The 26,397-nt window shown below is 35.7% G+C and overlaps 1 protein-coding gene and 1 long non-coding RNA gene across 13 annotated transcripts in view; both read right to left on the bottom strand.

Annotated features, from left to right (window-relative positions):
• Nucleotides 1-26,397, bottom strand: part of MLLT10 (MLLT10 histone lysine methyltransferase DOT1L cofactor) — a 252,303-nt gene that overhangs the window by 42,750 nt on the left and 183,156 nt on the right. For 9 of the 12 annotated variants that reach the window (XR_014260523.1, XR_014260524.1, XM_082449646.1 and 6 more), the window contains 2 exons: nt 23,653-23,697; nt 22,772-22,804 (listed from right to left, as the gene is read on the bottom strand). The exons of 2 other annotated variants lie outside the window; for them this stretch is intronic. Coding sequence is in view for 8 of the 10 variants with exons in the window: in XM_082449646.1 (XP_082305772.1) it covers nt 22,772-22,804; nt 23,653-23,697 (78 nt within the window). In the remaining 2 variants the exon portion in view is untranslated. The remainder of the gene's footprint in view (nt 1-22,771; nt 22,805-23,652; nt 23,698-26,397) is intronic. One more of the 12 variants, XM_082449648.1, reaches the window with a different exon arrangement.
• On the bottom strand, nt 7,073-22,765 carry LOC309655044. The gene is made up of 2 exons (XR_014260575.1): nt 16,227-22,765; nt 7,073-16,189 (listed from the first exon to the last, which is right to left on the bottom strand). It is a non-coding gene; the product is annotated as an uncharacterized lncRNA (long non-coding RNA).

The raw sequence follows: 26,397 nt of genomic DNA, 5'->3' as shown, positions 1-26,397 counted from the left end.
CCAGATCTACCTGCTAGTGTTGGAGGGTCTCCTGCAGAGGGCGGGGGGGTGTGTGGCTCACCATGGGGACAAGGACACTGACAGCACAATTTCTGGGAAGTACTCCTTGGTGTGAGCCCTCCCAGAGTCTGTCATTAGCCCCACCAAAGAGCCCAGGCAGGCTCCAGTGTTGGGTCGCCTCAGGCCAAACAACCAACAGGGAGGGAACCCAGCCCCACCCATCAACAGTCAAGTGGATTAAAGTTTTACTGAGCTCTGCCCACCAGAGCAACAGTCAGCTCTACCCACCACCAGTCCCTCCCATCAGGAAACTTGCACAAGCCTCTTAGATAGCCTCATCCACCAGAGGGCAGACAGCAGAAGCAACAAGAACTACAATCCTGCAGCCTGTGGAACAAAAACAACATTCACAGAAAGACAGACAAGATGAAAAGGCAGACAGCTATATACCAGATGAAGGAACAAGATAAAACCCCAGAAAAACAATTAAATGAAGTGGAGATACGAAACGTTCCAGAAAAAGAATTCAGAATAATGATAGTGAAGATGATCCAGGACCTCAAAAAAGAATGGAGGCAAAGATTGAGAAGATGCAAGAAATGTTTAACAAAGACCTAGAAGAATTAAACAACAAACAAACGGAAATGAACAATACAATAACTGAAATGAAAACTACACTAGAAGGAATCAATAGCAGAATAACTGAGGCAGAAGAACGGATAAGTGACCTGGAAGACGGAATGGTGGAATTCACTGCTGCGGAACAGAATAAAGAGAAAAGAATGAAAAGAAATGAAGACAGCCTAAGAGACCTCTGGGACAACATTAAACACAACAACATTCGCATTATAGGGGTCCCAGAAGGAGAAGAGAGAGAGAAAGGGCCAGAGAAAATATTTGAAGAGATTAAAGTCAAAAACTTCCCTAACATGGGAAAGGAACTAGCCACCAAAGTCCAGGAAGCGCAGCGAGTCCCATACAGGATAAACCCAAGGAGAAACACGACGAGACACATAGTAATCAAATTCGCAAAAATTAAAGAAAAATTATTGAAAAGCAGCAAGGGAAAAACAACAAATCATATACAAGGGAACTCCCATAAGGTTAACAGCTGATTTCTCAGCAGAAACTCTACAAGCCAGAAGGGAGTGGCATAATATTCTTAAAGTGATGAAAGGGAAGAACCTACAACCAAGATTACTCTACCCGGCAAGGATCTCATTCAGATTCGATGGAGAAATCAAAGGCTTTACAGACAAACAAAAGCTAAGAGAATTCAACACCACCGAACCAGCTCTACGACAAATGCTAAAGGAACTTCTCTAAGTGGGAAACACAAGAGAAGAAAACGACCTACAAAAACAAACCCAAAACGATTAAGAAAATGGTCATAGGAACATACATATTGATAATTACCTTAAACGTGAATGGATTAAATGCTCCAACCAAAAGACACAGGCTTGGTGAATGGATACAAACACAAGACCCACCTATATGCTGTCTACAAGAGACCCACTTCAGACCTAGGGACACATACAGACTGAAAGTGAGGGGATGGAAAAAGATATTCCATGCAAATGGAAATCAAAAGAAAGCTGCAGTAGCTATACTCATATCAGATAAAATAGACTTTAAAATAAAGAATGTTACAAGAGACAAGGAAGGACACTACATAATGATCAAGGGATCAATCCAAGAAGAAGATACAGCAATTATAAATATATATGCACCCAACATAGGAGCACCTCAATACATAAGGCAACTGCTAAAAGCTATAAAAGAGTAAATCGACAGTAACACAATAATAGTGGGGGACTTTAACACCTCACTTACACCAATGGACAGATCATCCAAAATGAAAACAAATAAGGAAACAGAAGCTTTAAATGATACAACAGACCAGATAGATTTAATTGATATTTATAGGACATTCCATCCAAACACAGCAGATTGCACTTTCTTCTCAAGTGCACATGGAACATTCTCCAGGATAGGTCACAACTTGGGTCACAAATCAAGCCTTAGTAAATTTAAGAAAACTGAAATCATATCAAGCATCTTTTCTGACCACAACGCTATGAGATTAGAAATGAATTACAGGGAAAAAAACGTAAAAAACACAAACACATGGAGGCTAAACAATACGTTACTAAATAACCAAGAGATCACTGAAGAAATCAAAGAGGAAATCAAAAAATACCTAGAGACAAATGACAATGAAAACACGACGATCCAAAACCTATGAGACGCAGCAAAAGCAGTTCTAAGAGGGAAGTTTATAGCTATACAAGCCTACCTCAAGAAACAAGAAAAATCTCAAGTAAACAGTCTAACCTTATACCTAAAGGAACTAGAGAAAGAAGAACAAACAAAACCCAAAGTTAGCAGAAGGAAAGAAATCATAAAGATCAGAGCAGAAATAAATAAAACAGAAACAAAGAAAACAATAGCAAAGATCAATAAAACTAAAAGCTGGTTCTTTGAGAAGATAAACAAAATTGATAAACCATTAGCCAGACTCACCAAGAAAAAGAGGGAGAGGACTCAAATCAATAAAATTAGAAATGAAAAAGGAGAAGTTACAACAGACACCGCAGAAATACAAAGCATCCTAAGAGACTACTACAAGCAACTCTATGCCGATAAAATGGACAACCTGGAAGAAATGGACAAATTCTTAAAAAGGTATAACCTTCCAAGTCTGAACCAGGAAGAAACAGAAAATATGAACAGACCAATCACAAGTAATGAAATTGAAACTGTGATTAAAAATCTTCCAACAAACAAAAGTCCAGGACCAGATGGCTTCAGATGTGAATTCTATCAAACATTTAGAGAAGAGCTAACACCCCTCCTTCTCAAACTCTTCCAAAAAACTGCAGAGGAAGGAACATTCCCAAACTCATTCTATGAGGCCACCATCACCCTGATACCAAAACCAAAGATACTACAAAAAAATAAAATTACAGACCAATATCACTGATGAATATAGATGCAAAAATCTTCAACAAAATACTAGCAAACAGAATCCAACAACACATTAAAAGGATCATATACCATGATCAAGTGGGATTCATCCCAGGGATGCAAGGATTCTTCAATATAAATCAATCAATCAATGTGATACACCATATTAACAAATGGAAGGATAAAAACCATATGATCATCTCAATAGATGCAGAAAAAGCTTTTGACAAAATTCAACACCCATTTATGATAAAAACTCCCCAGAAAGTGGGCATAGAGGGAACCTACCTCAACATAATAAAGGCCATATACGACAAACCCACAGCAAACATCATTCTCAATGGTGAAAAACTGAAAGCATTTCCTCTAAGATCAGGAATGAGACAAGGATGTCCACTCTCACCACTATTATTCAACATAGTTTTGGAAGTCCTAGCCACGGCAATCAGAGAAGAAAAAGAAATAAAAGGAATACAAATTGGAAAAGAAGAAGTAAAACTGTCACTGTTTGCAGATGACATGATACTATACATAGAGAATCCTAAAACTGCCACCAGAAAACTACTAGAGCTGATTAATCAATCCATTTGGTAAAGTTGCAGGATACAAAATTAATGCACAGAAATCTCTTGCATTCCTATACACTAATGATGAAAAATCTGGAAGAGAAATTAAGGAAACACTCCCATTTACCACTGCAACAAAAAGAATAAAATACCTAGGAATAAACCTACCTAGGGAGACAAAAGACCTGTATGCAGAAAACTATAAGACACTGATGAAAGAAATTAAAGATGAGACCAACAGATGGAGAGATATACCATGTTCTTGGATTGGAAGAAACAATATTGTGAAAATGACTATCGTACCCAAAGCAATCTACAGATTCAATGCAATCCCTATCAAATTACCAATGGCATTTTTTACAGAACTAGAACAAATCATCTTAAAATTTGTATGGAGACACAAAAGACCCCGAATAGCCAAAGCAGTCTTGAGGGTAAAAAACGGAACTGGAGGAATCAGACTCCCTGACTTCAGACTATACGACAAAGCTACAGTAATCAAGACAACATGGTACTGGCACAAAAACAGAAACATAGATCAATGGAACAAGATAGAAAGCCCAGAGATAAACCTACGCACCTATGGTCAACTAATCTATGACAAAGGAGGCAAAGATATACAATGGAGAAAAGACAGTCTCTTCAATAAGTGGTGCTGGGAAAACTAGACAGCTACATGTAAAAGAATGAAATTAGAACACTCCCTAACATCATACACAAAAATAAACTCAAAATGGATTAGAAACCTAAATGTAAGACTGGACAATATAAAACTCTTAGAGGAAAACATAGGAAGAACACTCTTTGACATAAATCACAGCAAGATCTTTTTTGATCCACCTCCTAGAGTAATGGAAATAAAAACAAAAATAAACAAATGGGACCTAATGAAACTTAAAAGCTTTTGCACAGCAAAGGAAACCATAAACAAAACGAAAAGACAACCCTCAGAATGGGAGAAAATATTTGCAAACGAATCAACGGACAAAGGATTAATCTCCAAAATATATAAACAGCTCATGCAGCTCAATATTAAAGAAACAAACAACCCAATCCAAAAATGGGCAGAAGACCTAAATAGACATTTCTCCAAAGAAGACATACAGATGGCCAAGAGGCACATGAAAAGCTGCTCAACATCACTAATTATTAGAGAAATGCAAATCAAAACTACAATGAGGTATCACCTCACACCTGTCAGAATGGGCATCATCAGAAAATCTACCAACAACAAATGCTGGAGAGGGTGTGGAGAAAAGGGAACCCTCTTGCACTGCTGGTGGGAATGTAAATTGATACAGCCACTATGGAGAACAGTATGGAGGTTCCTTAAAAAACTGAAAATAGAATTACCATACGATCCAGCAATCCCACTACTGGGCATATACCCAGAGAAAACCATAATTCAAAAAGACACATGCACCCCAGTGTTCACTGCAGCACTATTTACAATAGCCAGGTCATGGAAGCAACCTAAATGCTCATCGACAGACGAATGGATAAAGAAGTTGTGGTACATATATACAATGGAATATTACTCAGCTATAAAAAGGAACGAAATTGAGTCATTTGTTGAGACATGGATGGATCTAGAGACTGTCATACAGAATGAAGTCAGAAAGAGAAAAACAAATATCGTATATTAACCCATGTATGTGGAACCTAGAAAAACGGTACAGATGAACCGGTTTGCAGGACAGAAGTTGAGACAAAGATGTAGAGAACAAACGTATGGACACCAAGGGGGGAAAACCACGGTGGGGTGGGGATGGTGGTGTGCTGAATTGGGAGATTGGGATTGACATGTATACACTGACGTGAATAAAATTGATGACTAATAGGAACCTGCAGTATATAAAAACAAACAAAAAAAACAACTAATACTAAATTTTCTTTTGGGTATTTGTATGGAAATATGTTAATATAAATGTTTCAGACATTACATGAAATTTCTAAAAATCTTATATGTTCTGGTATAATGTTATAAGTCAGAATTCTAGTTATTACTTTAAAATGTATATCTGAGAAATAACTAATTTTCCTTGTCAATTGCATTATTATGAATTTTCATCAAATCTTTAACTGTGGTCATTTTTAAGTCTTTTGTCATTTACAGACAGTTCTGGGTGTACTCTGATGCTTTTGCAAATATGTTCCTATAAAAGGGTTTCATCTTCAAGGAATTCATGGAAAAGACTCTGACAAGTACAGGTTTCTGGTAACTGACTATACTGCTAAACTGAATGAATAAGCATTTTCAGAACTCTAATGGAAAACTGATGAATTCATAAAAGTGCTAACAAAAGATCAAGATGAAAAAAAAATTAATTACATGGGACTGAGTGAACTGATGAGGATGATTATAATTTTTGTGACTTTCTGTTTGAATTAAAAAAAAAAATCCCACAAGGACTCAGAGGTAAAAAATGTACAAATCAATTTTCACTGCAAAGTAAAGGAGCCGTTACAGTGGAGGATTACTGGACTGAATGTCAATATTATGACATAGTATGAGTGTGTTTCGTGTTTGGTAATTGTAATCATTATTGCTTTTGTTGTGGTCATCCATTTAAAAAAAAAATATATATATATAGGTGGTCAGTTTAATGGAGAGTACTTCACTAAGAAGAGATAAGACACACATATATTAGTATCAATCATAAACCTAGATGAGAAACATGAAGTTCATTACACAGTGATTTTTTTGTTCTGTTTCTTTAGCTTAAGGAAATTAAAAGGAAGGTTTAATAGGAAAAGAAAAATTGCCAATTAAATGAAAAACATAACCTTATTAGATGTGGCAGCTATTAAAACAATTTGCCATTCTTCATTAAAATTTTTTGTGATTTAATTGAAAACATAGGGACTTCCCTGGTGGTCCAATGGGTAAGACTCTGTGCTCTCAATTCAGGGGGCCCGGATTCTATCCCTGGTCCGGGAACTAGATTCCACATGCATACCACAACTAAAGAGTTCGCATGCTGCAACTAAGGTCCACACCGCAACTAAGAAGTCCACATGCTGCAACGAAGACCCCGCATGCAGCAACTACAACCCAGCATGGAATGAATGAATGTAATGACCACATTCAATTTTAGAAAATGAAAACAAGGAAAAAACTACTCTCAAATCTATAACATAAATCTTTAACATATCCACTATGATAATTTTGTCTAACATTTTATTCTGTAATTACTCACTTACATTTCTGACTCTTCCAACTAGAATCTGAGCACCAAGAAAACAAGAATCATATTATAAGGAATCGACAGTCCTTTACCATATAGTTATTATTTATGCATAATAATATACAATTTGTTGTTCTGGGTTTGGTGTCTGGGAAAATATATCCTGGATATATTTTCAAGTTACTTAGGTAAACTTCCTAAATAAAACTTGATAATCAAATCCAGGAGATACTACAAGAAATAGAAGTATAATTTTCACATTCCCAGTACTTCCACTTTTTTGTTATGATAAATCTATCTGTAAGTCTAGCTTTTTCATATGTTGTACCATTTCCTTAGAATAGTAATCACTTCTATTTAGTCCTTTTAAATCTCCCCAAGAAGCACTTCATAATAATAGTCCAATGTATTTCTTTGATATGTCTAAATTTCCCAATAATGTGTCCAGATGATGACTGTTTGTTTATTTATGGCTGCATTGGGTCTTCGTTGCTGTGCACAGGCTTTCTCTAGTTGCGGTGTGCGGGCTTCTCATTGAGGTGGCTTCTCTTGTTGCGGAGCACAGGCTCTAGGAGCGCAGGCTCAGTAGTTGTGGCACACTGGCTCAGTAGTTGTGGCTCGTGGGCTCTAGAGCGCAGGCTCGGTAATTGTGGCACACTGGGCTTAGTTGCTCCGTGGCATGTGGGATCTTCCCGGACCAGGGCTCGAACCTGTGTCCCCTGCATTGGCAGGCGGTTTCTTAACCACTGTGCCCACCAGGGAAGCCCTCCTTCACTCTTTTCTTTGACACTTCATGGGCTGTTTCAATCTAAGACTTCATTTTTTTTTTTTTTTAAAGGAAGTTTACCTCCATTATTTCTTCAGGTTATTTCCTCTTCTCCATCTTTCTCTCTCCACCTTTCTGGGGCTCCTGTTATCTGGATTCTACTTCTATTCTCCATATGATATAGTTTTTATTTTTTATATATAGATCCTCTCTGCCTTTCTAGGGATTTCCTTAATCTGAACTTTCCATTAATTATTTTCTTCCTTGGCTATATTTATCCCATATATTGCATTCTTTACTTCAACCATTAAAATAGCCTTCCATACCTAAAATTTCTACTTCTTTCTTTTTATAATATTTTCTTTGTTTCAAATTATTTTCCCTTATGTCTTTATATGTTTATTACACTGATTTGTTTCCTCTCCAATGTTGCTTTAAGGACTGATCTGGGTAGAAGATCAGATTTTTAGTCTCCTAAATCTTGACACACCCAGAAACAACTTTCAATATAAGTTTCCTAATACACTTTTGAATAAAAGTATTAGTTGCTCCTAATATTACAAGCATCCTGGAGAAAAATCTGAGAAACATAATTCCAAATACTTAGTTGTTATTATATAAATATACTATTCTGTCAGAAATAGGTACATACATAAATCCAGATATCCTGAAATAAAATGACCCTATGAATGTGAAACAAGTAATATCGGCCATCTATAGAAACAGCTCACCATAAGACATGGTCTATAACTCCAGGTTTAATCAAGGTGATTGGGACAGATTTTCAGAAACACATGACCTGACATTAATGTAAAAGGAAGCTGCAAAGCAATGAACTGCATTATAAAGAGAGAAAAAAGAATGTTATCAAGATGGTGACAGTCTTTAAACATAATCTAACTCCTTATTCTGGTAGCAGATTCACTAAGCAAGTAACTTCCCAATTATGATGTGTTCCCCAAGATTATTTTAAGGAAGAATAAGACAAGCAACATTTGGCATTCTTGACAGTTTATGTTTTTATCATTAATGATTAAATGACATTCTTTCCTACCTTCATGTCTGAGATACTGTCTTGGGTCAGCCCACCTGACCAACTCTAGGTATACTGACAAAACCAAAAGGAGTCTAGTATATTACAATAATCTGTGAAAGAGGTAAGTAAGGATCTGAACCAACCCATAGCCATGAGGAAGAAGATGGAGTCTGAAAATAATAAAGAAATCAGATATGAAAGTCATATCTAGGAAGTTTCAAATTAATTAATTAGAAAAAATATTTAGAAGGGTACCACTTGGTGACTGATTCAGTTAGGCGAAGGCAGAGAATACAATGAGAGACAGACAAATTCTTGACAAAAGGAGAGGAGGTAACTTTCAGGAGACACTGAGTATTACAAAAGAAAATACTGTAGCTCAGAACCATAATCTTTACATATATAGTTATCATTATTTATTACTCATATAATCATTAAAACATTATTCTGAAGTACACTAAAAGGATACCACTTTTGTAGTAAACACATTCAAGTTACTACACATACCTGAAAGTAACAATCATTTCTTTTGGAGGGAAAAGGCTACTTTCAAAATTTCTAATAATTTAAACATGCATTAATCCAAAAATTATGAATACTGTGGGGTTTTTTACATTGAATGTTTCTACTTGTTTTCTACTTGCTCACTTGATCTCTTCCCATCTGTCCACATTCTTTGGTCCATCAAATATTCTTCTCTTATGTCTTGATCCTTGATCTTTCTAGAGTCTTCCTTTCCACCCTGACTTTCCTATCTTAAAATAAACCTGATCCAACCTTTCTTCTTCTTCTCTATCAATATTTCTCAGCCATGACCAATCTTGGAGTTTTAGTTATTTACCCCTATGTGGAGGACTACTATCAATACTCCTTCATGCCCAAACTCCAATCTCATCTATCCACTTGCATGCTAAACGTCTCTACCTAAATACCTTGTTAGTAAATGAATACCCATCCTTCCCAAGCTCCTGCCATTCAGTTCACTGACAATTACTACCAGTTCCTTCCTGGGTAATATATGTCCCATCAGTCTGACTTCATTATTCTCATTCAGGCACTCAATACATTTGGCTATGTTATATTAAAAATCCAATTGGTTTCTCTGTTCCAGCATTAGCTCCTTTTAATCTTCTTATATGCTACAGCCAGATGAACCTTCCTAAACAACAGGTTTTATCTTCTTATTCCCAGCTCAAACACTAACTACTCTCAACCCTTTGGCCTAGTATCTAAGGGTGTTATTTTTCTTAATTCACATCAAATAGCAGTATCACCATCACTTTACACAGCCTGTGTATTCTCATTTATGTGCCACTGCTTGTGCTGTTTTGTATTCCTGGGATTAGGAGTCTAGCCCCGATCCCTATTCTCCATATAGCTAAATTCTACATGCTCTTTAAGCATCAGGTAAAATGTTACATTCTCGGGACATCTCCTTCCCTCAGTTGAAAGTAATTTCCTCTGACCCTGAACTCTTATTATACTGTAGATCATTAAAGAAGTTAAAACTACATATCTTGAAATTATTTATAAACACATTTCTTTTCCTTTTAGATGTTATGTTTCCTAAAGGCAGGATCCATTTACAGTATATACTTATTTCTGCCAAAGCAACTAACCAGGATCTTAGAGACAGAAAGAACTTAATATATACTTGTCAAATGAAAAATAGTTTCAACACTCTTGAGAAGGAATGTTTCATATTGCAGATACTCACAGCCTGCAAGATTCCTTTTATTAATATGCGAAACTAAGGGTTTAAGGAGAGAGAAAGGGGTGGAGTAGATGCGTACATTAATTGGTTAAGAGTAGTGGATTCAGAATACACATGCTCACTCTCAAACTATTCCAGAAGTATTAGAGAGACACATTACAGAATTAAAGAATTATTATAAATCACAGAATATGGTTCACATTCTTCTTTCTCTCAGTGAGAGAGAAGGGTCACAGATGTTCTTAAAAAATCCAAGACTTAAGGCGTCCAGACCCTGACAGGTAAATAGTTTAAGGAATCCTAAAACCCACAGTACCATGTCTTAATATAACAAATCCAAACAAGTACAACAATAAGAACATGATAAAATTCTTCATCCCACCAACCATCTAAAATTATGGAGAATTCCTTTCAGCTATCATTTCTGTGACTACAGATCTCTAATACTGCTTTATATGTGAAGGCTTCCAAGGTACATTAGGATTAATTTAACACTATTACCTTTAGAACCACGCTTGAGTTTGCTACATACCTATGAATTTAAGTTCCTGCTTTGTTAGTGTAGAACTGTCAACTCTGTCTAAAGAAAGGACACACTTTAATTCTGAATTTTTAATAACCAGTTCCTAAAAACTACCATGATAGACAAGTTGAGGAACTTAAGACATTATGAGGAGGAAAAATCAGTAGGGTTAAAGTCAAAAAGGGGGGAAGGGGAATTTTCAGTCATTATAAATTTATTTTTCACTAAAATAAAAAGGTAGCACCCTAAATATATTATCAATGGCAGTACCATTTAATTAATTTTAAAGTAATTCTTATAAATTCATTTCCATTTACACTAATTCCTTCACTCAATAAGAACTTTTCAGGTTCTTCTTCTCTTGTAGTTTCAATGAGATGCTTAAAAATTCATTTCACTTTATAAGTAGTTAACATGCATACTGAAAGTGACTTTATCTGCCCAGTGGCTGATTCACCATCCAAATGTTAATATCCTTCTCTGTTTATCACTTAAGAGTCTCTGAAGGCTACCTTTCAGGAACTTAAAGAGATCCAAGAGACAAAGTAGCTTGGATGCTTTGAAATGGAAAAAGTCTTACTGTCTTGTCTATAGTATATGTCTTATACTACTTAGCAAGGCTATATAGTAATCAATCAAATTCCTTCCTATACAGGAACAAACACTGAAACAAACAGCAGCATTTGCTGTATCCTGGGATGTTAACAATTTATTGTATAAAAGTAACACACCAACTAATTGGGTAAGAAGGAAAAACAAGTCTATTGTGATTAAAAAGAAATTAGATCTAGAATAATCTAGATCCACTGTTCTCAATCTCCACACTGTTCAAAGAGACAGCTTCTCCCATCAGTAATGCCTCATTACATATAGTGAATCTTTTTTTTTTGGCGGCGCCGTGCGGCATGTGGGATCCTAGTTCCCCAACCAGGGATGGAACCCGCGTCCCCAGCACTGGAAGCGTGGAGTCCTAACCACTGGACCGCCGGGGAAGCCCCCATACAGTGACTCTCAAATGATTCACAGATGTACTACGGAACTGTTCTGTCTGAGAACTACTCATCTTTTTTCTTAAATCCCTACACCTCAATGCTTCCCTGAAATGAAAAGGGGACACATATGAAGAATAAAAATCTAGTTTCCTACAAACTATTCTGAAAAAACCTGGATAGGATCCCATATTTGAGGGAGAATGTTCACCCCCAAAATCAATTAGCATCCCTATTACTCTCAATCCTACAGGAAATATCTACGAATAATGGTTGGCATTACTTTGCCGCCTCCATCAAGTGAGATGTGCTTGATGAGCGTGGCTGTGACAAATTCTGGGCACCATAATTAAAGGGGATTCAACAGCGTAGGAAACGGGCACAGAAATCAATTAGCAATGTTACTGTGGTGAAAACAGATCCAAGTTCTCTAGCTACTTTAATCTTCTATTTCAAAGTTATATTAAAAGTGAGAACTGCCAAGACAAACAAATGAAGGAACTCCATTACTGCAGCAAAGGACCAAGTTCCTACTCTGATAGAAACAAGACTGCCTAATGCAAAGTTTAATTCCCGAAGAAAACGAACACATTACAAAGAATATATAAAACCTATTCAAGGGCTGTGTAGTAACCGACGACAATTTATTCATTTAACATTAATGAAGAGTCTATTAGATGATGAACTAAATACCAATGAAATAAAGAAAAAACCCAATTCCTATGCTAAACAGCTTTATACTCTAGTGAGGAAGAAAAACTATGAACAAATAAATAAATTATTAAACCACCTAGAAAGCACTAGAGCAAAATCATACCTGAAATAGGATGATGAAAACCAGGCTGATGACGTGCTAGTTTTTAACTGGACTATAAAACTAAACTGTAATCCCTATATACATAGTACTTGTTTCATCATTATAAGCATTTTAAATACACCTACCAAATGAAACAGAAGTTAAACTTAGAGTTTAGTAATATCATGAAATCTAAATTCTCTTACTCAAGCTGGCTAGTTCAAAGGTACCACCATAAAACAAAATGTTATGAAATACAAGGCACTTCACTTCATGGACATCTATTCAAAGTTTACCGCCCCCATACATTGTTTTCTAAAATAGTCAAATGACTATTTTGCCTTTCCAAATTGCCTTAAAAGTTTCAAAAATTTACTAAAAGATTTTTACATTATATCTTTCTCCTATCTGTTCAGTTTTCTTTCTCCTCTGTTAGTACAATAATTTTATTTCTTCAACTCTTAAGTTTCCTAAATTTCTCTGATCACATAAAATTCATCTCACTGGGCCTATTTTTTACAAATATATTGGTGAAGTGTTTTCCTGAAAGTATTTTTCTTTGTATTGATGATATTCTTATTTCCTTATTGAGAAACACCAATTTCAACGTACAGCTGATTCATGCTGCTGTACAACAGAAACTAACACAACATTGTAAAGCAACTATACTCCAATAAAAAAAAAAATACACACAATAAAGGGAAAAATTTATATGCATAAAAAAAAGTTTATGGAATATTTTACACACATTCAAAAAAACCGCCACCATTAAGTCCTAAGATCCTCTATGAGAAACACCAAGTCAAGATATATGCTTAAAATTCAACGTCTATGACTATTAAACATACAATATTTCCTTGGTTCTTATAGTTTTCAAAACAAGTCTCAGTGAAATAGTAAATTTTAATTTTATAAAGTTCTATATAATAAAACATTTTGAGATGTATCAGATACTAGAGAGTAAATAATGAAAGTAATCCAGTCTTCAACTTTTCAGAATTTCAACTTTCTAACGGAAGAGTTTATGGGTTTGTCTTTTTCGTTTTTTAAGTTTCACAAATGTGAGACAAGTATGACTAAGATATAGATCACAGAAACAAAAACAATTGTCTGGAGGAGCAGCAGAAATAGAATGAAGAAAATATTAGATCACTATGTACAAGAACCCAGAAGTGTTTTTTTTGTTTTTGTTTTTTAGTTAATAATTCTATCAAAAGACTTTGGAAAAAACTCTGTAGGAGATAAATCTATGCTTAGTTTTAAATTCTACTTTCATTAGTAAGGAAAGGAGGAAGGCCATACCAGCAGCAGACACAACCAAAGTCTATATCATAGATTTTGCAGAGAACAGTCTATCGGGAAACTATGAGTAGATTATACTGATGCAGCAAGAAGTGGGAGAGAAGAAATGAGACTGGAGAGGTAGGTCAGTGCCAGAAAAACTCCTTATGCCTTGCTAAACAATATGAATTTATCCCATTAATACCAGAAAATCCTTAAAGGATTTAAGTAAGACAGTGACACGGTCTGATCTGCATCTTTATTTATTAAAAAAAATTTTTTAATATTTATTTATTCATTCATTCATTTATTTTGGCTGCACCAGGTCTTAGTTGCGGCATGTGGGATCTTTAGTTGTGGCACGCGGACCTCTTAGTTGTGGCATGCACGTGGGATCTAGTTCCCCGACCAGGGATGGAACCCGGGCCCCCTGCTTTGGGAGCCTGGAGTCTTACCCACTGGACCACCAGGGAAGTCCCTGATCTGCATCTTTACATAGACCCTAATAGATTCTGGTAACACCTAGAGAAGGAGCTAGAGAACAGAATGAAGGTTAAGAGGTTGCTGAAAGAGTTCATATGACAAATTACGTAGAATTGCCAAAGCAGGAGCAGTGGAAACATAAAGGAAAAGACAAGTTAAAGTGATGAATAACAGGAAAAACCTTTAAAAAAACAAATGGTGACAAACTAAACGCTTCCCTCTCATTTCTTTAAGTCCCTAGCATAACTCTGGTTTAGAACTTTTAATTCTTTTAATCTATCATATAGAGATAAGGAACACCAGAGAAGAAGCAGGCTTAGAGTGGGAATGTAAGAAGAACTGAGGTTTATTACGCTGTTGGGAATGAGTCTGAAAATCAAGATAAAATTCTACACTGGAGGCAGAGATTTGGCAATCTAACGAATATAGATGACTGCTCAATCTGTAGGTATGAATAAGATATCTTCCAACGGAATAGGCATAGAATGAGAAGTGAATAAGTAGAGGAGAGGATACTAGGAATAAAACAAGAGGTACACAAACAAATCGTAAAAGATACTGTCAATACTCTCAGGAAGACATTGCTATAAAGACCTACTTTCAAAAAAAAAGATCTGAAATAAATAATCTAACCTCCTATCTTAAGGAATCAGAAAAAGAAGAGCAAATGAAACTCAAAGCAAGCAGAAGGAAGAAAAAAAATAAATAGCAGAAATACAATAAAGAACAGGAAAACGATTTTTAAAAAAAGAATGAAATCACAAGTTGGTTTAAAAGAACAAAATGGCATATAAAGCAATTATACTCCAGTTAAAAGAAAAGAACAAAATTGCTAAACTTCAGCTAAACTGACAAAGGAAAAAGGAAAAAGGACTCAAATATACTATAATCAGGAATAAAAGGGGATATTACTACCCACATTACCAAAAAAAATTTTTTAAAGGATTATGAAGAGAATACTATAACTGTATGCCAACAAATTTAAAAATCTAGATGAAATGGGCAAATTCCTAGAAACATCCAAACTACAAAAATTGATACAAGAAGATATAGATTTTTCTCAAAAGAAAATATACAAATGGCCAAAAAGAATATGAAAAGATGCTAATTCATTAGTCATAAGGTAAATGCAAATTGAAACCACAATGAGATACCATTTCACACTCACTTGGATGGCTAGGAAAAAAAAATAGAAAATAACAAGTCTTGGTGAGGATGTGGTGAAGTTAGAACCCTCATATACTACTAATGGAAATGTAAAGTAGTACAGCTGCTGTGGGAAACAGTTTGGCAGTTCCTCAAAAAGTTAAACAGGAGTTACCATAATGACCCAGCAGTTCTATCCTAAGTATATACACAAGACAAATTTAAAAAATATGTTCACACAAAAACTTGTGTGAAAGTTCACAGCAGTATCATTCATACCAGTCAAGAAGTGGAAACAACCCAAATGTCCATCAACTGATGACTGGATAAACCAAATGTGGTATATATCCATATAATGTGTATCATCAAGCCACAGAAAAAAGAATGAAGTGCTGATATGTGCTACAACATAGACAAAACTTATGCTTAAATATGGAAAACATTATGCCAAGTAAAAGGAACCAGACACGAATTCCCTCTACATGTAGTGTCAACAAAAGGCAAATCCATAGAGACAGAAAGTATATTACTGATTGCCAGGGTATGGAGGGGGAGGGGAATATATTGGGATGTATGTGATTTATTTCCGGATTGATAAAAATGTTCTGGCATTAGGCTTCCCTGGTGGCACAGTGGTTAAGAATCCACCCACCAATGCAGGGGACACGGGTTCGAGCCCTGGTCCGGGAAGATCCCACATGCCACGGAGCAACTAAGCCCACGTGCCACAACTACTGAGCCTGCGCTCTAGAGCCCGCGAGCCACAACTACTGAAGCCCGTGTGCCACAACTACTGAAGCCCGTGCTCCACAACAAGAGAAGCCACAGCAACGAGAAGCCCACACACTGCAACAAAGAGTAGCCCCGCTCTCAGCAACTAGAGAAAGGCCCTGTGCGGGAGCGATGACCCAATGCAGCCAAAAATTAAATAAATGAATAAAATAAAATAAGTTTTTAAAAAAATGTTCTGGCATTAGATAGTGGTCACACTTGCACCACATTATGAATACAGCTGACCCTTTACCAATATGGATTTGAACTGCACGAGTCCACTCACACGTGAATTCTTTTCAACAGTAAGTACTGCATTACTACATGATCCTCGGTTGGTTGAATCCATGGATGCAAAACTGACAATAGGGATGAAAGCTGTATACGAAGGGCCAACTATAAATTTTATGCAAATTTTTTTACATGTGAGGAGCGTCAGGGCCCCTAACCCCTGAGTTATTCAAGGGCCAACTGTATACCAAAAACCTTTGAATTATATACTTTTAAAATGGTTAAAATTGTAACTTTTATATTACATAAATTTTACTTCATTAAAAACTTTGGGTGGGGACTTCCCTGGTGGCACAGTGGTTGAGAATCTGCCTGCCAATGCAGGGGAAACGGGTTCGAGCCCTGGTCTGGGAGGATCCCACATGCCGTGGAGCAACTAGGCCCGTGAGCCACAACTACTGAGCCTGCACATCTGGAGCCTGTGCTCTGCAACAAGAGAGGCCACGAAAGTGAGAGGCCCACGCACCGCAATGAAGAGTGGCTCCCGCTTGCCACAACTAGAGAAAGCCCTTGCACAGAAACGAAGACCCAACACAGCCAGAAATAAAAATAAAAATAAATTAATTTTAAAAAACCTTTAAAAAAAAAAAAAACTTTGGGGGGAAAAGATAAGATACTGGAGAAGTAGAACAAGAACACTTTACTCTGAAAAAGGATGAGAGAAGTATGAAAAAGAAATAAGGGGTGTAATTTTATACATACATGCAAAACAATTAATTAAAGCAAAGGAATGATAAACAAAATTCAGGATAGTCATTAACCTTGGGGAATGCAATGGTGAAAAGCATGCACTATATTCAACAGTGCTGGTAACATTCTATTTCTTAAATCAGTAGTAGATTCCTGAGTGCTCATTTTATTAGTGTGGCCACATAACTTATACATATTGCTTTCAATGTATCAAATATTTCAGAATAAAAGTTGAAAAAGGATTTATGAAAATATGTCAAAATATTAACGGTGTTATATCTGTAATAAATTCATAATCTCTGTACTTTTCTATAACTTTGAAGTATTTTATAATTTATAAAAAAGATAGAGGAGAATGCTATAATGGAATACAGAAAGCTTCAAAAGAGAATGGCCAACAATTTCTCTGAAATGAAATCAAGTAAGATAAAAACCTGCCTCCTGGAATTGGCAACCAGAACTGGTCACTAGTAATTTATGGGAAAAAAGCTAACAAAAAAGGTGCTAAAACCAAAACTATTCAATAAATACATGTACTAATAAAACCTAACCCTGGAAATGATGTAAGTAACATCTTAAAGTATGGCAGTTAGAATAATTGTGAGCAGACATGGTATGCAGAATAATGCCCCCCCACCTGTCCCCAAGGTGTCCATGCCTTAATGTCCAGAACCCATGGATACGTTACCTTAAATAGCAAAAGGGACTACACAAATTTATCTAAGTTAAGGACCCAGAGATGCAGAGCTTATCCTGAATTGTCTGAGTGGGCCCAATCTGATCATAAGAGTTCTCATAAAGTGTATTTGAAAACCAGACAGACTGAAGAATTAGAGGGACTTCCCCATAATTGATGGCTCTGAAGATGGAGGATGGGGGCCACAAGGCAAGCAGAGCAGGCAGCCTCCCAAAGCTGGAAAATATAAGGAAAGAGATCTTCCTCTAGAGATTTTGAAAAGGTTCAAAGCCTGCCAACACCTTAATTTTAACCCAGTGAGGTCCATGTCAGACTTTTACAGAACTGTAATAAATTTGTATTGCTTTAAGTTTGTGATAATTTGTTAGAGCAACCATAAAAAACAAATACAGAAGAATAAGATGGAATGTAAATTCTTCTTTATCTTTCCTCCCCCAGAGACAAGTCTCAAGGTTTTTATTGCTTGATGCTCAATATAATGAAGAAGAAAAAAAATTTTAAGCTAACATTTGACACCTCACACCCATTAGGATGGTTACTATCAAAAAAAAAAAAAATTAAGTGTTGGCAAGGATACTGAAAAATTGGAATCCTTGTACACTGTTGGTGGGAATATAAAATGGTGCAGCCACCATGGAAAAGAGTATAATACTTCCTCAAAAATTAAAAATATAACTGTATAAAATAAATAAGCTACAAAGATCTACTGTACAGCACAGGGATGTATAATAGCCAATAATGTATAATAACTTCAAATGGAGTATAATCTATAAACATTTTGAATCACTATGTTGTACACCTGAAACTAATATAATATTGTAAATCAACTATACCTCAATTTAAAAAAATTTTAAATATAACTACCATATGATCCAGCAATTGCACTTCTGGGTAAAATGGAGATTCGAAAAGATATCTGAACATCCATGTTCAAAGCAGCTTATTTACAATAGCCAAAAGGTGAATGCAACCCAAGTGTCCCTTAACAGATAAATGGTAAGATGTGGTATATGATACAATGCAGTATTAATATTATTCAGCATTAAAAAGGAAGGAAATTCTGACACATGCTATAACATGGATGCACCTTGAGGACATTATGCTGAGTGAAGTAAGTCAGTCACAAAAAGACAAATACCACATGATTCTAACTCACATGAGGTATCTAGGAGCTGTTGTTTAATGACTATAGTTTCAGTTTTTGTAAGATTAAAAAATTCTGGAGATTGGGTGTACAACAATGTGAATATATTTAACACTACTTAACTGTGCACTTAAAAATGGTTAAAATGGCAAATTTTATATTATGTGTATTTTACCACAATTAAAACAAAAAAATGGAATACACTTGAAAAAAGAGAAAACACAAACATATGGATTTTTCCAACTAAGTCCAAGCAACTCTCCTTCAATCCTCCACAGGCTAAATATTACTTCACTAGGTGCCAATTCTACACTTGTCTTCGTAATTGAAAATATAAGTCCAGAGCAATTAGGCGAGAAAACAAAATAAAAGACATCGAATTGGAAGGGAAGAAGTAAAACCGTCACTATTTGCAGATGACATGATACTATATATAGAAAACCCTACAGACTCCACAAAAGGAAATGTTAAACAAATAAACAAATTCAGTAAAGTTGCAGAATATAAAATCAATATACAAAATCAGCTGCATTTCTATACACTAATAACAAACTATCAGAAAGAGAAATTAATAAAACAATCCCATTAACAACTGCATCATAAAGAATAATACATAGGAATTAATTTAACCAAGGAGGTGAAAGATCTCTACACTGAAAACTAAATGACATTAATGAAAGAAATTGAAGGCACAAATAATGGAAAGATATTCCTTAGTCACGGGCTGGAAGAATTAATACTGTTAAAATGTCCACACTACCCAAAGGAAGCCACAGATTCAGTGTAATCCATATGAAGATTCCAACAGCACTTTTCCGAGAAATAGAAAAAACAATCCTAAAATTTGTATGGAACCACAAAAGGCCCCAAATAGCCAAAGCAATCGTGAGAAAGAACAACAAACCTGGAGGCATCATGCTCCCTAATTTCAACTATATTACAAAGTTACAGTAGTCAAAACAGTATGGTATTGGCATAAAAGCAGACACATAGATCAATGGAACAGAATAGGGAGCCCAGAAATACACCCAAGCATATACAGTCAATTTGCGGCAAAAGAGACAAGAATATACAATGGGGACAGGACAGTCGCTGCAATAAATTGTGCTGGGAAAGCTGGACAGCCATATGCAAAAGGATGACACTGGACCACTGACTTATACTATACACAAAGATCAATTCAAAATGGATTAAAGACTTGAATGTAAGACCTGAAACCATAAAACTCCTATAAGAAAACATAGGCAGTAAGCTCCTTGACATTGCTCTTGGTGATGATTTTTTGGATTTGATACCAAAACCAAAAATAAACAAGTGGTAATACATCAAAAATAAACAAGTGGTAAAAAGCTACCACAAAGCCAAGGAAACCATCAACAAAATGAAAAGGCAACCTACCAAAAGGGAGAAAATATCTGCAAATCATACACAGCTGACCCTTGAATATGGGTTTGAACTGCGCAAGTACACTTAATGTTTTTTTTTTCAATAAACATAGTACCTGTATTTTCATTTTACAAATCTTTAAGTGTGGGGGAAAGTTTGTGTTCGCTTCAAAATCATAATACGTGGAATCAAATGAACCAGGGTTTAAGTTTTGGTTCTATCTAAACTGTTTCTGCTTCTTGCTTTGGGTGAGTCATTTGTCATTTCCTTTGTTTCTAAGGCAGAGATAGCAGTACTTGATTTTCAACTGCTCAGGGGTCAGCACCCCTAACCCCTAGTTGCTTCAACTGTTGAAGAGTCAATTGTATCTGATAAGAAGTTGATATCCAAAATATATAAAGAACTCCTATAATTCAAGAGGGAAAAAAATCCGATTAAAAACTGAGCAGAGGATCTGAAGAGACATTTTTTCAAAGAAAATACACAGATGGCCAACAGACATATGAAAAGATGCTTAACATCGCTAATCATCAGGGAAATGCAAATCAGAGTCACGAGATATCGCCTCACATCTGTTAGAATGGCTATTATCAAAAATACAAGAAATAAGTATCGGTGAGAATGTGGAGAAAAGGGAACCCTTGTTGGTGAGAATGTAAATTGGTGCAGCCACTATTGGGAAACTGTTTGGAGGTTCCTTTAAAAAACAAAAAAAGTCCTACCACATGGATCCACTTCTGCATATTTATTTGAAGAAGACAACACTAATTCAAAAAGATATATGCACCCCCATGTTCGCTACAGCATTATTTACAAGAGCCAAAACATGGAAACAACCTAAATGTCCGTCAATGGATGGGATGGAATGGGTGATGGGGGTCAAATTTCCAGTTACAAAATAACCCAAGATTTTAAAGAAAACCTGTGTTCATTATATTAATCCCATGACATTAACTTCATTCACCCATGCAAAGAAACATGACAATTGGCCTGTTAAATTAATACAACCCAGTACTATGTCAGTTAATAATGGCAAAGGATTTCGGTGGCTCCCAATAGTATCTACTTTCTTTTTTACCCCAAATATACTCTTTTCAAACTTTCAGCATGCCTCCAAATTCTAATATTCCAAAATTAAAGAGCAAGTCTAAATTTACCTATGCAAACTGAAAATGTTTTATACTTTCCTATCAAAGAATGGTAACATATTTGGTTTATTTTTAAGAATGCTTCTAATCTCTTTTCCTCTATAATCTCTATACCTAATATTCAAGAGTTCCTTTTTATCTGGAGTATTTATTCTAAGAGTCTGCAGTTCCAGGTTACACAGGGAAGCAAAAGTTATTTTTAAAATGTACCCATTAATAAAATGCTCATTAGGGGTTTCCCATCCCAACCACACTAGCCCTCAAATCAACACAGTGTCTATGCTTGTTCATCATGCCATTAGTCTCTTGCTGGCTATAGGTTTGTAAACACCTGACAATTTAATCCAAGTGCAATGCAAAACGACTGCAAATTAAACTACATTAGCAAAATACGCAAGATTTCAGAAAGTTAATGAAAATGTGTTGGGAAAACTGCTTGGAATCATTTAAACAGTCTTGAACAAATAAGAGGTATGTCAGCTAATGACTAAAAAAGATAATCAACAAAGATGATACTAGATTCAAGAATTTTCTTTGAACAGCAAAGAATTAAGGAAGGTTCTTGGAACTGAAGAAACTATCACTTTTGCAAAAATAAACTCCATTATAATTATATCCTAACAGTTAAAAAAATGGTAGCATTTGCCTTATATTCTGATTTCAGAACCCAATCCTGCAAAAGATGCAAGTCCCCTGTAAAAACCTGGCCTCAAATTAGACATAATCTAAAAGGCTATCTTATGTTTATTCACTAAATGGAATAGAGAGATAGAATAATAAAACTATTATTATTATTTTAATCCTAAAAATAAAATTCACATTCCCAGTTGTGGAAGAAGCAGCAAATTCCTGATGTAGGTACCAATCACCAACTGCACTGGCAAGCCAGAGCTCAAAAGAACTAGAAAAAACTATCTGCAAAAATAGAAAAATGACCTTCATAAAGGTAGAACAACACTATCACCATTTTGCCTTACAAAGAGACAATAAAAGCCAAACTGATGAACTAAGTTGACCTATTATCCTCCTGTAGGCAATCCACAAAAAGTTTTCACTAAGGTGCTGAACAATTGATTCAGAGCTAGGTTTCATTTCATCAATAGAACATGCAAGCTTTCAATTGGGATTCTCTACAAAAGGCAACCTTTGTAATAAATGAACCACCAGAGAAGATTCTAATAAAACTTACCATTGTGTATTGCATTCAGCAACTCTGAGAAAGCTTTTAAGTAAGGAAAAAAGGACTTCAGGTTAAGATCATTCTCAAACACACAAAAGAAATACATAGGCATAGGCTGCATCAGTATAATAAAATCTCAGTAAGTCTACCTTGGATCATTGCTTAAATCATTAAAACTACAAGCTTGGCTCAGTCTTCACATGGTATAAATTTCTAGATATCGCATTTCACTTGCCAATATATTACCTACTAAATTTAAATAATATGTCAGATATACTGTCATAATGATGACAAATCTCCTTAGTAATAAATAAAGCTACTTTTAAAAAGACGTTTAGTAGTCTAACTATGTAATGTCTTTCTGGCTGAAAGTCAGTATCTATAAGATGCAATTCTATATAGGTAAATCCACCTTTGGTCACACTTAATAGTATTTATTATAACGAAAAACCTCATTTTATCATCTAACCTGATCAAACATTCTCAATTCCTAGACTTTAGTATAATAGGCTCAAGATATGCAGAGGCCTAAGCAAAAAGGGTATCTAATGCCAATATACAATTATTAACATTAAGATTAGTGAAAACCAAAAAACTGAAAATATTACTTCATTGGGGAACAGAAGTCACAATTCTACAATGGAAGCACCATATTAAAAGGCCAGCAATCAACAAAATTTGGTCACAATTTGACTATAATATGGATCCTGAACACAGGACAAAGCAGCAAGTTAAGCTACCTTTGTAGGAGAAAGAAATCTATTCAATTAAGAACCAACTGCATTTTAGAAAATTAAAATTTAAAGGTTCAGAAGTGGCATAATATACTAGAAAAAGCACTAGAGTAGGAGTCAAAAAGTCTGGGTTACCAACCCAGTTAGACAACTTACTAGTTGTTGGACAAGCTCCATCATGCCGATACTGCATGGAAATTTCTGTTGGGAGGGAGGAGAAAGGAAATCAGCAAAGAAGTTGCCAGTGAGTTAAGGGCAGAAAAGAAACAGGCCAGAAAAACAGGAAAACATTCACCTAAAAGTCTAGCTGAGCAGGGCAAACAAATGCAAGAACAGAAATTATGAGCCAGTAATTGGGACATAATGGGTAGGAGGACCAACCAAACATGATGGCATTCTCACAAAGCTTAACAGGACAGTGTAGAAATGTGTGTGCATGTATATGTGTGCAACGAATGAGGAAAAGACAGAAGAGCTTACAAATGAATCTGTATAACAAGCATTTAAGAAAAAATGGATTCACTTCTATGAGGAAGTACAGTTAGGCAATGAGATAAACTAACGTGCTTTATATAATTCATTAGATGAGAACAGTGTATCAAACACATTTGAATCCTATGTTCAATTAGAAATTACAATTTAAGTATGAAAATTATTTAGTTTATATCTGAGCAGAAATCCATTATGACTTACATAACAATATAAAACTCATTAAACTACACTCTGCTTACTTTCTTGTACCTTTCATTTTTGATGATGGTAATGAATGAAAAGCCATTACTCTTATTCTTTTACTCCACCCAAATGAGGAGAATGAGCAGAGGGTGACATGAAGCAATAAAACACTGCTAAAAGCAAAATCTGCTCAGAAATGGGAAATTCATTTCCATATGACACTCCAAACGAAAAGTAATCGATAAAACCAGTGCTAAGGCTGTGACTCAAAAGTCCTGGCCTGGGAACTCCCTGGCAGTCCAGTGGTTAAGACTGCACTTCCACTGCAGGAGGCAAGAGTTCGATCCCTGGTTGGGGAACTAAGATCCCGTAAGCCACCACAGGAATTCTCTGGCTATTACTTAACCAAAAACATGACCTCTAGGAACCATGTGTACAGCAGAGCCTTCCAGGCAACCATCACTCACACATCTACCTCAGAACTCAAGTCTAATCATGGGCCCACTCTGAGTAACTTGAAATTAAGAAGAAAGACAAAGCAAGGTAGAGGAAGCCAGCACTCACTTTCAATCACTGTAATGTTAAAAGAACTTGACATTAGATACTGTTAAAAAATCAAACACTTAGGCCAGTTTAGTGTAAGTCCTTTCCAGATGACCCTCGAAAATGAGCCATGGTGGGAGAATTTGCCACCTTAATGCTTCATTAACAAATGCAATACAAGTGAGATTTTAAAAGGCTATTAAAGAGATAGACATGTTACATTATAGAGAAATGGTAGTTGTTTGGAATGGTGCTAAAAAAATAATCAAAGGACACTCATGAGAAGGATTTTCTCAGTGGGGACAAAAAAACTGGAATATGGCTATTCTGGCCTTTGATCTAGTACTTTTATAGAAAGACAGCCATGACATAGGGCCAGCAAATTTTCAGATCATCAAAGGCCAAAACAAAATCAGGGGATTTTCTAAGAAAGCAAATTCCAAGGCATATCCTGGTCTTAGCAGCATCCAATATCCTTTATGATTTTCATTTATAATCCAATATAATCAATGTATGTAAGATCATGAACCTGAGTCATTTAGATGTGAATTATGTTCACTAACTGTAACTACTCCTTCATCTACAGTACTGTATTAGTAACTCTACTCTCATGAGTTTATTAGATTAATATTTTATCTATATGATTCCCTTACCTGTTTACAGAATCAGTCTATTTCTAATTAAAATATTTTATCAAAAAAAGACTTCTCAGTTTCACTTTATCAACTAAGTAGATATGACATAAACAGGGATACATTTAACAAGTTCCCTTTCATAGTTACACAGGCTCAAAGTTAAACTTTCATAACCTTCATATTTCAGTAGAAGCCAGAAGAAACTTCTATTGAGGCGATATACTCATAGTAATAACTTGTCTTTGTGAAATCAGCAACAATTTAAGATTAAGTACATAGTCTCACAACCAAAGGACTGCCTTTCCAGAATCTCCTTTTATAGCATGTATCACCACTAAAGAATTCCATCACTGAAATAGATTTCAGGTATCTTAACTGAGAAAGGTATAGCAGCATTCTATTAAAGAATTAGAGACTGAGTTTAAAAAAAAAAAAACAAAAAGCAGGGAACCGTATACTTTGAAAGGACAGAGCATGCCCAAAGAAAAGAAATTAATGTTAAACCACCATCATTTAAAAAATACAAACTTTTCTCAGAGAAAATAAGATGTTGATTTTTGTGAAGAAAAAATGCTAACTTTCACTTTACTAAATCATAAACTCTCCTAATGTGGTTGAGATAAAAAGGAAAACGGGAACTTCCCTGGTGGTTCAGTGGTTAAGAATCCGCCTGCCAATGCAGGGGACACGGGTTTGAGCCCTGGTCCGGGAAGATTCCACATGTCGCGGAGCAACTAAGCCCATGCGCCACGACTACTGAGCCTACACTCTAGAGACAGAGAGCCACAACTACAGAAGCCTGTGCACCTAGAGCCCGCACACCACAACAAAGAGTAGCCCCCGCTTGCAGCAACTAGAGAAAGCCCACGCGTAGCAACGAAGACCCAACGCAGGCAAAAATAAACAAATAAATTAAGAAATAAAAGGAAAACAGAACAGGACAAATACAGCACGTCAGCTCTTCCAAAATATTCAATGTTTTCAACATCTTAATTTTCAATGTTTGAAAAGACCAGGTGCCCGTTAAGAGCTCAAAAGAACATATGTA

The sequence above is a fragment of the Balaenoptera physalus genome, assembly GCF_965194825.1.
Source record: "Balaenoptera physalus genome assembly, chromosome: 2".
Taxonomy (NCBI): domain Eukaryota; kingdom Metazoa; phylum Chordata; class Mammalia; order Artiodactyla; family Balaenopteridae; genus Balaenoptera; species Balaenoptera physalus.
The sequence above is the reverse complement of the archived record's forward strand: the minus strand, read 5'-3'. Positions and strand labels throughout refer to the sequence as shown.